At 75.0% G+C, this 14,698-nt stretch overlaps 1 protein-coding gene across 10 annotated transcripts; it reads left to right on the forward strand.

Moving 5' to 3' along the window:
- Positions 1-33: 33 nt before the first annotated feature.
- On the forward strand, positions 34-12,890 carry SCYL1 (SCY1 like pseudokinase 1). 10 transcript variants are annotated; one of them, XM_075135223.1, is made up of 16 exons: positions 34-288; positions 929-1,069; positions 1,748-1,870; positions 2,775-2,989; positions 3,408-3,498; positions 3,979-4,134; positions 5,059-5,217; positions 7,398-7,505; positions 8,286-8,399; positions 9,477-9,632; positions 9,698-9,886; positions 11,123-11,195; positions 11,453-11,638; positions 11,866-11,933; positions 12,033-12,234; positions 12,716-12,890. In XM_075135223.1, the coding sequence occupies exons 1-16, from the start codon at positions 136-138 to the stop codon at positions 12,847-12,849; spliced, it is 2,268 nt and encodes a 755-aa protein (XP_074991324.1). In that variant the 5' UTR covers positions 34-135; the 3' UTR covers positions 12,850-12,890. The 10 variants fall into 10 exon arrangements, with proteins under 10 accessions (XP_074991324.1, XP_074991327.1, XP_074991325.1 ...); XM_075135226.1 differs by having other exon boundaries at positions 9,815-9,886; XM_075135224.1 differs by having other exon boundaries at positions 7,398-7,496; positions 8,346-8,399.
- Positions 12,891-14,698: the final 1,808 nt, after the last annotated feature.

Below are 14,698 nucleotides of genomic sequence, written 5' to 3' on the forward strand. Positions count from 1 at the left end.
TCCCAGGCCCCGCCCCCTGGTCCGCCACCGGATCCTCCCGCCCGGCGCCGCCGCCGCCTCCTCCGGGCCCGCTCCGGCCTCGGCCCCCCGGACCCCCGGGACCCCCCGGGCCCGCCGGGCCCCCCGGCCCCCGCGATGTGGCTCTTCTCCCGGGACCCGGTGCGGGATTTCCCCTTCGAGCTGGGCCCGCCCGACACCGACCCGGACCTGGACCCGGACCCGGACCCGGCCCCGGCGGCGGACGCGGCCCCGGCCCCGCTCTGGCGGCTGCTGCGGGGGCGGCGAAAGGTGGGGGCGTCGCGTCCACGTCGTGTCCCCAGGGCCCCCCGGTCCCCCTCCCCGGGTCCCCGCCGTGTCCCCAGCGCCCCCCGGTCCCCCTCCCCGGGTCCCCGCCGTGTCCCCGTGTCCCCAGGGCCCCCTGCCCCGGCCCGAGCCCCATCTCCCCGTACCCCCCCAAGTCCCCAAGTCCCCCTGCCCCCACCCCCATCCCCAAGTCCCCCTGTCCCAAGTCCCCCTGCCCCGTGTCCCGCCCCGTCCCCCTGTCCCAAGTCCCCCTGCCCCATGTCCCCATGTCCCATGTCCCCATGTCCCCCCCGTCCCCCTGCCCCATGTCCCCATGTCCCCATGTCCCCCCATGTCCCCATGTCCCCCATCCCCAGCCCATGTCCCCCGCTGTCCCCCTGCCCCATGTCCCCATGTCCCCCCTGTCCCCCTGCCCCATGTCCCCCCCTGTCCCCCTGTCCCAAGTCCCCCTGTCCCAAGTCCCCCTGCCCCATGTCCCCATGTCCCCCCATGTCCCCCATCCCCATGTCCCCATGTCCCCCTGCCCCAAGTCCCCCCGCGTCCCCCTGCCCCCCCACGTCCCCCTGCCCCCCCGTGTCCCCCCACGCCCCCCGCACCCCGTCCCCACGGTGTCCCCGTGTCCCAGGCGGACGGGGCGCCGGTGTCGGTGTTCGCCCACAGCCTGGGGACGGGGGACGCGGCCGCCACCCCCCTGGCCCGGGCGGCCCTGCGGCGCCTGCGCAGCCTGCGGCACCCCAGCGTCCTGGGCTACCTCGACAGCCTGGAGGTGACCTGGGGGGGACGGGGGACACGGGGGACACGGGGGAGGGCAGGGACATAGGGGCAGGGCACAGGAACGGGGGGGGCACAGAGACGGGGGGATGTGGGGGTACAGGGGGATGTGGGGGACACGAGGGGAGAGGGGGACGGGGGGAGACGTGGGGGTGCTGTAGGGGTGCAGGGGGACATGGGGGGACACGGGGACATGGGGGGGACGTGGGGATGTGGGGGGACGTGGGAGGATGTGGGGGGGATACAAGGGGACATTGGGGGGTGCGGGGCGTATGAGGGGGACACGGGGATGTGGGGGGATGCGAGGACAGCGTGAGGATGCAGAGGGACATGGGGGGACAGGGGGACGTGGGAGGACATGGGGGTACATGGGGACATGGGGGGATGTGGGGGGACAAAGGAGAGGGGGACGTGGGGGGACATGGGAACATGGGGGGGACGAGGGGGGACGGGGGGACATGGGGAGATGTGGGGGGGATACAAGGGGACACGGGGGACAGGGATACGGGGGGACGCGGGGGGACACGTGGATGTGGGGGGACCCGGGAGGATGCGGGGACAGTGGGGGGACAGGGTGGCATGGGGGGTGTGGGGGGACGCGTGGGGCCGTGGGGGGACCCGGGGGGACGCGGTGACGCGTGGGGTGCGTGTGGTGACGTCCGGGCCCCCCCAGACGGAGCAGTGCCTGTACCTGGTGACGGAGGCGGTGACGCCGCTGCGCCGGCACCTGCGGCTGCGGCCCCCGACGGGCGACCTGGGGGAGCAGGAGGTGGCCTGGGGGCTGCACCAGCTCCTGGTGAGGGGCGGGGGGGCCCTGGGATCCGGGGGGGCCCTGGGATCCAGGGGGGGACCCAGGGATGGGGGGGGGCCCAGGGGATCATGGGGGGACCCTGGGATCGGGGAGGGACCCAGGGATCTGGGGGAGACCCAGGCATTCAGGGGGACCCTGGGACGTGGGGGGGACCCAGGTGTTTGGGGGAACTCAGGGATCTGGGGGGGACCCAGGGATCTGGGGGGGATCCTGGGATCTGGGGGGGACCCAGGCATTCGGGGGGACCCTAGGATGTGAGGGGGACCCAGGGATCTGAGGGAGGAACCAGGGATCTAGGGGGGACCCTGGGATCTGGGGGGGGACCCAGGGATCTGGAGGGGATCCTGGGATCTGGGGGGGATCCAGGCATTCGGGGGGACCCTGGGATGTGGGGGGGACCCAGGTGTTTGGGGGAACTCAGGGATCTGGGGGGACCCAGGGATCTGGGGGGGACCCAGGGATCTGGAGGGGATCCTGGGATCTGGGGGGGACCCAGGGATCTGGGGGGGACCCAGGCATTCGGGGGGACCCTGGGATGGGGGGGACCCAGGGATCTGGGGGAGACCCAGGGATCTGGGGGAGACCCAGGCATTCAGGGGCACCCTGGGATGTGGGGGGAACCCAGGTGTTTGGGGGGACCCAGGAATCTGGGGGGGACCCAGGCATCCGGGGGGACCCTGGGATGGGGGGGGACCCAGGGATCTGGGGGGGGACCCAGGGATCTGGGGGGGATCCTGGGATCTGGGGGAGACCCAGGCATTCGGGGGGACCCTGGGATGGGGGGACCCAGGTGTTCGGGGGGACTCAGACGTTCGGGGGGGGACCCAGGCGCCCGGGGGGGTCCCCCATCGCCCGGGGGGTCCCCGATCCCGGCTGGGTGCTCCCCCAGACGGCGCTGTCCTTCCTGGGGGGCTCGGGGCTGGTGCACCACGCGCTGGGGCTGGACGCCGTCTTCGTCGACCCGGGGGGCGACTGGAAGCTGGGGGGGCTGGAGCGGGTGGCGGCCGCCAGCGAGGGGGTCCCCCCCCGGCCCCCCGGCGTCCCCCCCCAGCCCCAGGACCCCCCCGAGCTCAGCGACTCCTCGCGAGGGCAGGGTGAGCCCTGGTGAGTGATGGGGGGACGTGGGGGGGCAGGGGGACACGGGGGGGGACCTGGGGCCTGGGGGGGACATGGGGACGTGGGGGGTCATGGAGGGGACACGGGGTCATGGTGGGGGGGCACATGGGGAGATGTGGGGCCTGGGGGGGGTCTTGGGGGGGGACACGGGGCCTGGGGACATGTGGGCTCATGGGGGGACGTGGGGGGTGGTGGGGGGACATGGGGGACACAATGGGGGGACACGGGACAGCATGGGGGGGCACAGAGGGTCCTGGGGGGGGACACGAGGCCTGGGGAGGGACATGGGGGGCACGGGGGGGTATGGGGGGGGCACGGGGCTGGGGGGAGGCGGCCGTGGGGGGCTCGGGGGGGACGGAGGGGAGCGGGGGTCCCCGCGTCCCCGCGCTGCCACGGCTGTCCCCAGGGCGGGGGACATGTGGCGCCTGGGCTGCCTCATCTGGGAGGTCTTCAACGGGCCCCTCCCCCGGCCCGGCGCCCTGCGCAGCTTCGGCAAGGTCAGGCCGGCAGCGGGGTCCCCCCCACCTGGATCCCCCAAAATCCTGGGTCCCCCAAAACGCCTGGGTCCCCCTGGACACCTGGGGTCCCCCCCCAGGGTCCCCCAAAACACCTGGGTCCCCCCTGGGTCCCTGGGCCCCTCCCGCCCAACAGGGTCCCCCAAAACACCTGGGTCCCCCCAGACACCTGGGGTCCCTCCCACCCAACAGGGTCCCCCAAAACACCTGGGTCCCCCCTGGGTGCCAGGGCCCCCCCACACCACTGGGTCCCTCCCCCCCAGGGTCCCCCAAAACACCTGGGTCCCCCCTGGGTCCCTGGCCCCCCCCCCCAGGGTTCCCCAAAACACCTGGGTCCCCCCTGGGTCCCCCCTGGGTCCCTGGCCCCCCCACACCACCGGGTCCCCCCCGGGTGCCTGCCCCCCCCCCCGCCGGGTCCCCCCCAAGGCCGGGGTCCCCCTGACCCCCGTCCCCCGTCCCCAGCTGCCGGCGGGGCTGGTCCCCCCCTTCTGCGAGCTGGTGGCCGCGGAGCCCTCGGCGCGGCCGGGGCCGGGGCAGCTCCTGCAGCGCCTGCAGCGCCCGGGGGCCTTCCTCGCCTGCCCCCTCGTCCACACCGGCCTCTTCCTCGAGCAGTTCCAGGTCTGTGGCACCGGCCCCGTCGTCATCCTCGTCTGCGTCACTGTCCCCCCATCGTCATCCTCCTCCCCGTCCCCTCGTCCCCATCCCCGTCCCTCCATCCTCATCCCCGTCCCCTCCTCCCCGTCCTCATCCTCGGTGCCCCATCCCTGTCCCCTCCATCCCTGTCCTCTCTCTGTCCTCTCCGTCCCTGTTCCCTCCATCCCTGTCCCCGTCCCTGTCCCCATCCCTGTCCCTCCATCCCCGTCCCCTCATCCCCATCCTCATCCTCGGTGCCCCAGCTTTGTCCCCATCCCTGTCCCTGTCCCTGTCCCTGTTCCTCCATCCTCATCCTCATCTTCATCCCTGTCCCCTTCTCCCCATCTTTATCCTCGGTGCCCCGGCTTTGTCCCCATCCCTGTCCCCATCCCTGTTCCTCCATCCTCATCCTCATCTTCATCCCTGTCCCCTTCTCCCCATCTTTATCCTCGGTGCCCCGGCTTTGTCCCCATCCCTGTCCCTGTTCCTGTTCCTCCATCCTCATCCTCGTCTTCATCCCTGTCCCCTTCTCCCCATCTTTATCCTCGGTGCCCCGGCTTTGTCCCCATCCCTGTCCCCATCCCTGTTCCTCCATCCTCATCCTCATCTTCATCCCTGTCCCCTTCTCCCCATCTTTATCCTCGGTGCCCTGGCTTTGTCCCCCTCCCTGTCCCCATCCCTGTCCCCATCCCTGTCCCCTCCATCCCTGTCCCATCCCTATCTCCCCCATCCCTGTCCCACCCATCCCTGTCCCCATCCCTGTCCCCATCCCCGTCCCCCCCATCCCTGTCCCCCCCATCCCTGTCCCCTCCCTGTCCCCATCCCCGTCCCCCTCATCCCTGTCCCCTCCCCGTCCCCCCCCGCCCCCGCCCCCCGGCCCAGCCCCGTCCCCTGACGCCCCCCCCGCAGGTGCGGGACCCCTCGGAGCGCCGGGCCTTCCTGCAGGAGCTCGGCGCCCGCCTGGAGGCGCTGCCCGGCCCCTTCCGGCGCCACAAGCTGCTGCCCCGGCTGCTGGCGGCCCTGCGCTTCGGCAGCGCCGACGCCAGCGCCCTGCCGCCCCTGCTCAAGGTGGGGTCCCCCCCTGTGCCCCCCGCCAGCGCCCTGCCGCCCCTGCTCAAGGTGGGGTCCCCCCCTGCACCCCGCGCCCTGCCGCCCCTGCTCAAGGTGGGGTCCCCCCCTGTGCCCCCCGCGCCCTGCCGCCCCTGCTCAAGGTGGGGTCCCCCCCTGTGCCCCCCGCGCCCTGCCGCCCCTGCTCAAGGTGGGGTCCCCCCCTGCACCCCGCGCCCTGCCGCCCCTGCTCAAGGTGGGGTCCCCCCCTGCACCCCCCGCCCTGCCGCCCCTGCTCAAGGTGGGGTCCCCCCCTGCACCCCCCGCCAGCGCCCTGCCGCCCCTGCTCAAGGTGGGGTCCCCCCCTGCACCCCCCCGCGCCCTGCCGCCCCTGCTCAAGGTGGGGTCCCCCCCTGCACCCCCCGCCCTGCCGCCCCTGCTCAAGGTGGGGTCCCCCCCTGTGCCCCCCGCCAGCGCCCTGCCGCCCCTGCTCAAGGTGGGGTCCCCCCCTGCACCCCGCGCCCTGCCGCCCCTGCTCAAGGTGGGGTCCCCCCCTGCACCCCCCGCCCTGCCGCCCCTGCTCAAGGTGGGGTCCCCCCCTGCACCCCCCGCCAGCGCCCTGCCGCCCCTGCTCAAGGTGGGGTCCCCCCCCTGCACCCCGTGCCCTGCCGCCCCTGCTCAAGGTGGGGTCCCCCCCCTGCACCCCGCGCCCTGCCGCCCCTGCTCAAGGTGGGGTCCCCCCCTGCACCCCCCGCCAGCGCCCTGCCGCCCCTGCTCAAGGTGGGGTCCCCCCCTGCACCCCGCGCCCTGCCGCCCCTGCTCAAGGTGGGGTCCCCCCCTGCACCCCGCGCCCTGCCGCCCCTGCTCAAGGTGGGGTCCCCCCCTGCAGCCCCCGCGCCCTGCCGCCCCTGCTCAAGGTGGGGTCCCCCCCTGCACCCCCCGCCAGCGCCCTGCCACCCCTGCTCAAGGTGGGGTCCCCCCCCGTGCCCCCCGCCAGCGCCCTGCCGCCCCTGCTCAAGGTGGGGTCCCCCCCTGCACCCCCCGCGCCCCCCGCCAGCGCCCTGCCGCCCCTGCTCAAGGTGGGGTCCCCCCCTGCACCCCCCGCCAGCGCCCTGCCGCCCCTGCTCAAGGTGGGGTCCCCCCCCGCGCCCCCCGCGCCCCCCGCCAGCGCCCTGCCGCCCCTGCTCAAGGTGGGGTCCCCCCCTGTGCCCCCCGCGCCCCCCGCCAGCGCCCTGCCGCCCCTGCTCAAGGTGGGGTCCCCCCCTGCACCCCCCGCCCTGCCGCCCCTGCTCAAGGTGGGGTCCCCCCCTGCACCCCGCGCCCTGCCGCCCCTGCTCAAGGTGGGGTCCCCCCCTGCACCCCCCGCCCTGCCGCCCCTGCTCAAGGTGGGGTCCCCCCCCTGCACCCCCCGCCAGCGCCCTGCCGCCCCTGCTCAAGGTGGGTCCCCCCCCTGCACCCCACGCCCTGCCGCCCCTGCTCAAGGTGGGGTCCCCCCCTGTGCCCCCCGCCAGCGCCCTGCCGCCCCTGCTCAAGGTGGGTCCCCCCCCTGCACCCCCCGCCCTGCCGCCCCTGCTCAAGGTGGGGTCCCCCCCTGCACCCCGCGCCCTGCCGCCCCTGCTCAAGGTGGGGTCCCCCCCCTGCACCCCCCGCCAGTGCCCTGCCGCCCCTGCTCAAGGTGGGGTCCCCCCCTGCACCCCGCGCCCTGCCGCCCCTGCTCAAGGTGGGGTCCCCCCGCGCCCCCCGCGCCCTGCCGCCCCTGCTCAAGGTGGGGTCCCCCCCCGCGCCCCCCGCGCCCTGCCGCCCCTGCTCAAGGTGGGGTCCCCCCCCTGCACCCCGCACCCTGCCGCCCCTGCTCAAGGTGGGGTCCCCCCCTGCACCCCGCGCCCTGCCGCCCCTGCTCAAGGTGGGGTCCCCCCCCGTGCCCCCCAGCGCCCTGCCGCCCCTGCTCAAGGTGGGGTCCCCCCCTGCACCCCCCGCCAGCGCCCTGCCGCCCCTGCTCAAGGTGGGGTCCCCCCGCGCCCCCCGCCAGCGCCCTGCCGCCCCTGCTCAAGGTGGGGTCCCCCCCTGCACCCCACGCCCTGCCGCCCCTGCTCAAGGTGGGTCCCCCCCCGCGCCCCCCGCACGCTGCCGCCCCGGCTCAAGGTGGGTCCCCCCGCGCCCCCCGCCCCGCGGGCCCCCCGTCACCCGCCGCCCGCCCGCAGGTGGCGAAGGCGCTGGACCCCCCCGAGTACCAGGAGCGCATCGTCCCCGTCATCGTGCGCCTCTTCTCCTCCCCGGAGCGGGCGCTGCGCCTGCAGCTGCTGCAGCAGGTGGGGCGGGGGCACGAAGGGGGTCCCTGTCCGGGGGGGGCAACATGGGGGTCCTTGTCCCGGGGGGGGCGAATGGGGGTCCCTGTCCCGGGGGGGGCAACATGGGGGGCTTGTGCTGGGGGGGGGGGCACGAATGGGGGGGCTTGTGCTGGGGGGGGCATAAATGGGGGTCCTTGTGCCTGGGGGGGGCAAGGGGGGCTTGTGCGGGGGGGGCATAAATGGGGGGGCTTGTCCCTGGGGGAGGCAACACGGGGGGCCTTGTGCCTGGGGGGGGCAATGGGGGGGCTTGTGCCGGGGGGGGGGCACGAATGGGGGGGCTTATGCCTAGGGGGGCATGAATGGGGGGTCCTTGTCCCTGGGGGGTGCAAAATGGGGGGTCCCTGTCCCTGGGGGGGGCAAAATGGGGGGGCTTGTCCCTGGGGGGGCCAACATGGGGGGCTTGTGCCTGGGGGGGGCAATGGGGGGGCTTGTGCCTGGGGGGGGCACGAATGGGGGGTCCTTGTCCCTGGGGGGGCAAATGGGGGTCCTTGTCCCTGGGGGGTGCAAAATGGGGGGGCTTGTCCCTGGGGGGGGCAACATGGGGGGCTTGTGCCTGGGGGGGGCAATGGGGGGGCTTGTGCCGGGGGAGGCCCGAATGGGGGTGCTTGTCCCTGGGGGAGCACAGATGGGGGGGTCCTCGTCCCTGGGGGCCTGGGTGCCGGGGTCCTCCCCTGGCAGCCCCGGGTGCTGTGGGCGGGCGGGGGGGCCGGGGCCCCCCGGCGGGGGCTGACCCCCCCCCAGCTGGAGGAGTACGTGGAGTTCCTGCCCGAGGCCACGGTGGAGGCCCAGATCTTCCCCCACGTCGCCCACGGCTTCCTCGACACCAACCCCGCCATCCGCGAGCAGACCGTCAAGGTGGGCGCCCCCCCGGGGGACCCCCCAGAGCCCTGGGCCCCCCCAAACCCCTGGGTGCCCCAAACTCCTGGGTCCCTCTGGACGCCTGGGTCCCCCCCGAGCCCCTGGGCCCCCCCAAACCCCTGGGTGCTCTCAAATATCTGGGTCCCCTGAGCCCCTGGGTCCCCCCCAAACCCCTGGGTCCCCCCAAACCCCTGTGTCCCCCAAACCCCTGTGTCCCCCAAATATCAGAGTCCCTTGAGCCCCTGGGCCCCCCCAAACCCCTGGGTCCCCCAAACTCCTGGGTCCCTCTGGACGCCTGGGTCCCCCCCGAGCCCCTGGGCCCCCCCAAACCCCTGTGTCCCCCAAACTCCTGGGTGCCCCCTGGGTCCCCCCCAAACCCCTGTGTCCCCCAAATATCAGGGTCCCCTGAGCCCCTGGGTCCCCCCCAAACCCCTGTGTCCCCCAAACTCTTGGGTGCCCCCTGAGCCCCTGTGTCCCCCAAACCCCTGTGTCCCCCAAACTCCTGGGTGCCCCCTGGGTCCCCCCCAAACCCCTGTGTCCCCCAGATATCAGGGTCCCCTGAGCCCCTGGGTCCCCCCCAAACCCCTGTGTCCCCCAAACTCCTGGGTGCCCCCTGAGCCCCTGTGTCCCCCAAACCCCTGTGTCCCCCAAACTCCTGGGTGCCCCCTGGGTCCCCCCCAAACCCCTGTGTCCCCCAAATATCAGGGTCCCCTGAGCCCCTGGGTCCCCCCCAAACCCCTGTGTCCCCCAAACTCCTGGGTGCCCCCTGAGCCCCTGTGTCCCCCAAACCCCTGTGTCCCCCAAACTCCTGGGTGCCCCCTGGGTCCCCCCCAAACCCCTGTGTCCCCCAGATATCAGGGTCCCCTGAGCCCCTGGGTCCCCCCAAACCCCCGTGTCCCCCAAACCCCTGTGTCCCCCAAACTCCTGGGTGCCCCCTGAGCCCCTGGGTCCCCCCAAACCCCTGGGCCCCCCAAATATCAGGGTCCCCTGAGCCCCTGGGTCCCCCCAAACCCCCGTGTCCCCCCACATATGCGGGTGCCCCCTGACCCCCCGGGTCCCCCCCCGCCCCCGCAGTCGATGGTGCTGCTGGCACCCAAGCTGGGGGAGGGGCTGCGGGGCCGGGAGCTGCCGCGGCTGCTGCTGCGGGTGCAGGCGGGCGACGCGCTGGGACCCCTGCGCTGCAACGCCACCCTCTGCCTGGGGCGCCTGGGCCCCCTCCTGCCCCCCCAGGTGAGCGCCCGCCCCCCGCCCCCCGCCCGCCCCCGCGCCCCCCGCCTCACTCTGCCCCCCCCCAGACCCGGCAGCGGGTGCTGGCCCCCGCCCTGGCGCGGGCGACGCGGGACCCCTTCGCCCCGGCGCGGGCGGCCGCCGTCGCCGCCTTCGCCGCCACCCACGGGTGCTACTCGCCCCAGGAGTGCGCGGGGAGGGTGCTGCCCGCCCTCTGCGGGCTCACCGCAGACCCCCACCCCGGCGTGCGCCAGCAGGTGGGGCGGGGGCCGGGCGGGGCTGGGGGGGCCGTCGCAGTGGGGGTGCTGGGGGCTCTGGGTGCTGGGGGTCCTGTCGCAATGGGGGTGCTGGGGGGTTTGGGTGCTGGGGGTCCCGTTGCAATGGGGGTGCTGGGGGGCTCTGGGTGCTGGGGGTCCTGTCGCAATGGGGGTGCTGGGGGGTTTGGGTGCTGGGGGTCCCGTTGCAATGGGGGTGCTGGGGGGGGGCTCGGTGCTGGGGGGTCCCGTTGCAATGGGGGTGCTGGGGGGCTCTGGGTGCTGGGGGTCCCGTCGCAAGGGGGTGCTGGGGGGCTCTGGGTGCTGGGGGTCCCGTCGCAAGGGGGGTGCTGGGGGGTTCTGGGTGCTGGGGGTCCGTCGCAAGGGGGGTGCTGGGTGGGGGCTCTGGGTGCTGGGGGTCCCGTCGCAAGGGGGGTGCTGGGTGGGGGCTCTGGGTGCTGGGGGTCCCATTGCAATGGGGGTGCTGGGGGGGGCTCTGGGTGCTGGGGGTCCCATTGCAATGGGGGTGCTGGGGGGCTCTGGGTGCTGGGGGTCCCATTGCAATGGGGGTGCTGGGGGTTTGGGTGCTGGGGGTCCCGTCGCAATGGGGGTGCTGGGGGGCTCTGGGTGCTGGGGGCCCGTCGCAATGGGGGTGCTGGGGGGGGGCTCTGGGTGCTGGGGGTCCCGTTGCAATGGGGGTGCTGGGGGGGGCTCTGGGTGCTGGGGGTCCTGTCGCAATGGGGGTGCTGGGGGCTCTGGGTGCTGGGGGTCCCGTCGCAAGGGGGTGCTGGGGGCTCTGGGTGCTGGGGGGCCCGTCACAATGGGGGTGCTGGGGGGGGGCTCTGGGTGCTGGGGGTCCTGTCGCAATGGGGGTGCTGGGGGGCTCTGGGTGCTGGGGGGCCCGTCGCAAGGGGGGTGCTGGGGGGGGGCTCTGGGTGCTGGGGGTCCCATTGCAATGGGGGTGCTGGGGGGGCTCTGGGTGCTGGGGGTCCCGTTGCAATGGGGGTGCTGGGGGGTTTGGGTGCTGGGGGTCCCGTCGCAGTGGGGGTGCTGGGGGGCTCTGGGTGCTGGGGGTCTCGTTGCAGGGGTGCTGGGGGTCTGGGTGCTCATGCAATGGGTGCTGGGGGGGGTCCCATTGCTGGGGGCCTGGGTGCTGGGGGGGGGGGTCACTGGGCCTGGAGGAGTCTCCTGTCTTTCGGGGGGGTCCCTCACTGTCGGCCCCCCCCCGGCTCCCCCCAGGCTTTCCGGGCGATCCGCAGCTTCCTGGATCAGCTGGAGGCGGCCGCCGAATCGGGGGGGGCCCTGGAGGGGGGTGAGAGAATGGGAGGGCCGGGGAGGGGGGAGACCCTGGGGGGGGGGCCAAGAATGGGGGGGCTGGTGGGGGGAAGGGGGGGGCTGGGGTAAGAAATGGGGGTCCTGGGGAGAGGGGGGAGGCTGGGGGGGAACAGGGATGGGGGGGACGTGGGGGGCTGCTGGGAGGGGGGCAGTAGGGGGTGACATGGGGACTCACATGGGGGTGGTTTGGGGGTGCCCCCCTGCCACCCCATGACCCCTCTCTCCCTCCCCCAGAGCCCCCCAGTGCAGCCGCCGCCCCGGGGGGCCCGGGGGGGGGTTCGGGGGGGCTGGGGGCCGCCGTGTCCTGGGCTGTCACCGGCGTCACCTCCCTGACGGCGCGGCTGATGGGGGCCGAGGCCGGGGCCCCCCCGCAGACCCCCCCACAGGCCCCCGCCGAGGGCCCCCTGGCCCCCCCCAAAGGTGAGTGTCCCCCAAACCCCCCCGGGACCCCTCAAGCCCCCCCTGGTTCCGAAATGCCCTTTGGGTCCCTAACCCCCCCCCCAAGGTCCCCAAACCCCTCCTGGGGTCCCCAGTGCCCCCCCAGCCCCCCCCAACCCCCTCCATGGACCCCAACTCCCCCCCACGGGTCCCAGACCCCCTCCCACCCTTGGGCACCCCCTGACCCCCCACCTTTTTGTCCCCCCCAGAGCCCCCCCCCGAGGAGCCCCCCCTGGAGGACCCCGATGGGTGGGACGACGACTGGGGCAGCCTGGAGGTGAGTTGGGGGGGGGGTCACACTTGGGGGGGGGGTCATGGCTTGGGGGAGGGGCACAGCGTGACCCCCACTGTCCCCCCATGTGTGTGTCCCCCCCAGGACATGGAGCTGCCCCGGAGCCCCCCCGTGAGCAATGAGGAGGAAGAGGGGGCCCCCCCACAGTCCCCCGGACCCCCCCTGCCGGACCCCCCCCCCACTGCCCCTCCCCCAGCCAGGGGGGAGGAGGAGGGGGAGGGGGAGTGGGGGGTGGGGGGGGAGTGGGGCACCGAGGACGCCTGGGAGGCGCTGCCCAGCCAGCAGGGTGAGACCCCCCCCCCCCCGGGACCCCCCAATGCCCCTCGGGACCTCCCCAGACTGCTGGGACCCCCCAATACCCCTTGGGATCCCCCCCAGACCGCTGGGACCTCCAAGGACCCCTAAGGACTCCTAAGAACCCCCTCCAGCCCCCCCGGGACCCCCCAGTGCCCCTCAGGACCCTCCCCAGCCCCCTGGAGCCCCCCGGGACCCCCCATAGACCCTACAGACCCCCAGGGACCCCCCCCCAGCCACCCCGGGACCCCCCCAGACCCCTCTGGGCCCCTCCCAACCCCCCTGGGGTACCCCCCACCTCCAAGGGACCCCCCCCAGGTCCCCTGGGACCCTCCAGGGTTCCCCATCTGCCTCACTGGGACCCCCCTCCCTCGGGGCTGCCCCTGTGGGGGGACCCCAGCCCCCCCCAGCCCCCCCGAACCCTCGTTTATGACCCCCCCGTGACCCCCCTGTGACCCCTGTGCCCCCCCCAGGCCCCGCCCCGGGCTCGGGCCGGCGGCAGCGGGAGCAGCAGCGGCGCCGGGAGCTGGAGGCCAAACGCCGGGGGGGGCCCCGGGGCCCCCCCAAACCGGGCCCCCCCAAACTGGGGACCCGGAAACTCGACTGAGGGGGGCGGGGCGGGGGGCGGGGCGGGGGGCGGGGCAATAAACCCTCAGACGCGGGCGCGCCCCCGTGTGGTGATGGCGGGGAATCGGGGGGGGGGGCGGTCACGTGGGATGGAGCGTGGTCACGTGGGAGGGCGAGGTGTCACGTGGGAGGGCACGTGGCGGCGCATGGCCGCCGGGGAGGGCGCGAGAGGCGCGCGGCGGCGGCGGGAGGAGGTGGGGGGGGGCGGGGGGGGCCGGGGGGGGAATGGGGGGGGGGATAAAGAGGGGGGGCCATGGGGGGGATAAAGGGGGGGGCCTTGGGGGGGAAGGGGGGGCCATGGGGGGGATAAAGGGGGGGGGAAGGGGGGGCCATGGGGGGGATAAAGAGGGGGGGATAAAGAGGGGGGGATAAAGAGGGGGGCCATGGGGGGGATAAAGGGGGGGAAGGGGGGGCCATGGGGGGGGGCTCAAGGCGGGGCTCAAGGCGGGGGGGCCCTAAGGCGGAAGGCCTAAGGGGGGAGGAGGGGCTCCAAAGAGGGGGGGGCAAGGGGGGGACCAAGGCGGGGGGGCCCCAAAGGGGGGGCGGCAAGAAGGGGGGGGCCAAGGCGACCCCCCCCCCCCGCAGGACCCCTCCGTGCGTCTGTCCAAGGCCCTGAGCTACGTCCTGCGCCACGGGGCCGCGGCCGAGGGGCTGCCCATGGGGCCGGGTGCGTCGGGACCCCCCGGGACCCCCCAATGCCCCCCCCGGGACCCCCCACTGCCCCCCGGACCCACCTCCCCACCCCCAGCGCCCCCGGGGAGGAGCCCTGGGACCCCCCCAGATCCCACCCAGCCCTTCAGCTGCTCCGGGGGTCCCTCGTGTGCCCCCCCCCTCCCCCGACCCCTATGACCTGCCCTGGGACCCCCCCCCCCCAGCTGCCCCCTGACACCCCAAACCCCTCCCAAGTTGCCCCTGGGACCCCCAACCTTCCATGGGACCCCAAATGCCCCCTGGCACCCCAGACCACCCCCAGGACCCTCCCCAAATTGCCCCTGGGACGCCCCAAGCACCCCCGGGACCCCCCCTGCTAAGTGTCCCTTGGGACCCTCCAAATGCCCCTGGGACCCCTCAACCACCCCTGCCCCCCCCCCAAACCACCCCAGGACCCCCACAAGTTGCCCCTGGGACCCCCAACCCACGAGACACCTCCCCCCTCCCCCCCCCCTCGTGTCCCTTGGAACCCCCAAACGCCCCTGGGACCCCTCAACCACCCCTGGCCCCTCCGCAAATCACCCCAGGACCCCCCCAAGTGCCCCCCGGGGCCCCCCCGGACCCCTGGGACCCCGGTGACGGGGGGTTTGGGGGCGCAGACGGCTTTGCCGAGGTGGGGGCCCTGCTGCGGCTGCGGCGCTTCGCGGGGGTCTCGGAGGAGGACGTGCGGCGGGTGGTGGCCGCGGACCCCAAGGGACGCTTCGCCCTGCGCCCCGACCCCCTGCGCATCCGCGCCAACCAGGGGCACTCGCTGCAGGTGGGGGGGCCCGGGGGGGTGGGGGGGGCGCTGGCGGGTTTGGGGGGGTCCCCAGGGTGCTTAGAGAGGGATTGTGGAGGTCCTAGGGGGACTTGGGGGGTCCCTGGGGTGCTCCGGACGACCAGGGGGGTCCCAAGGGGATTTGGGGGTCCCCAGGGTGGTCTAGAGAGGGCTCTTGGAGGTCCCAGGGGGACTTGGGGGGTCCCTGGGGTGCTCCAGCGGGGATTTGGGGGTCCCTGGGGTGCTCTGGGGGATCAGGGGGGTCCCAAGGGGATTTGGGGGTCCCCAGGGTGGTCTAGAGAGGGCTCTTGGAGGTCCCAGGGGGACTTGGGGGGTCTCTGGGGTGCTCCGCGTGATCAGG

Source organism: Calonectris borealis, chromosome 37 (assembly GCF_964195595.1).
Source record: "Calonectris borealis chromosome 37, bCalBor7.hap1.2, whole genome shotgun sequence".
Taxonomy (NCBI): Eukaryota; Metazoa; Chordata; class Aves; order Procellariiformes; family Procellariidae; genus Calonectris; species Calonectris borealis.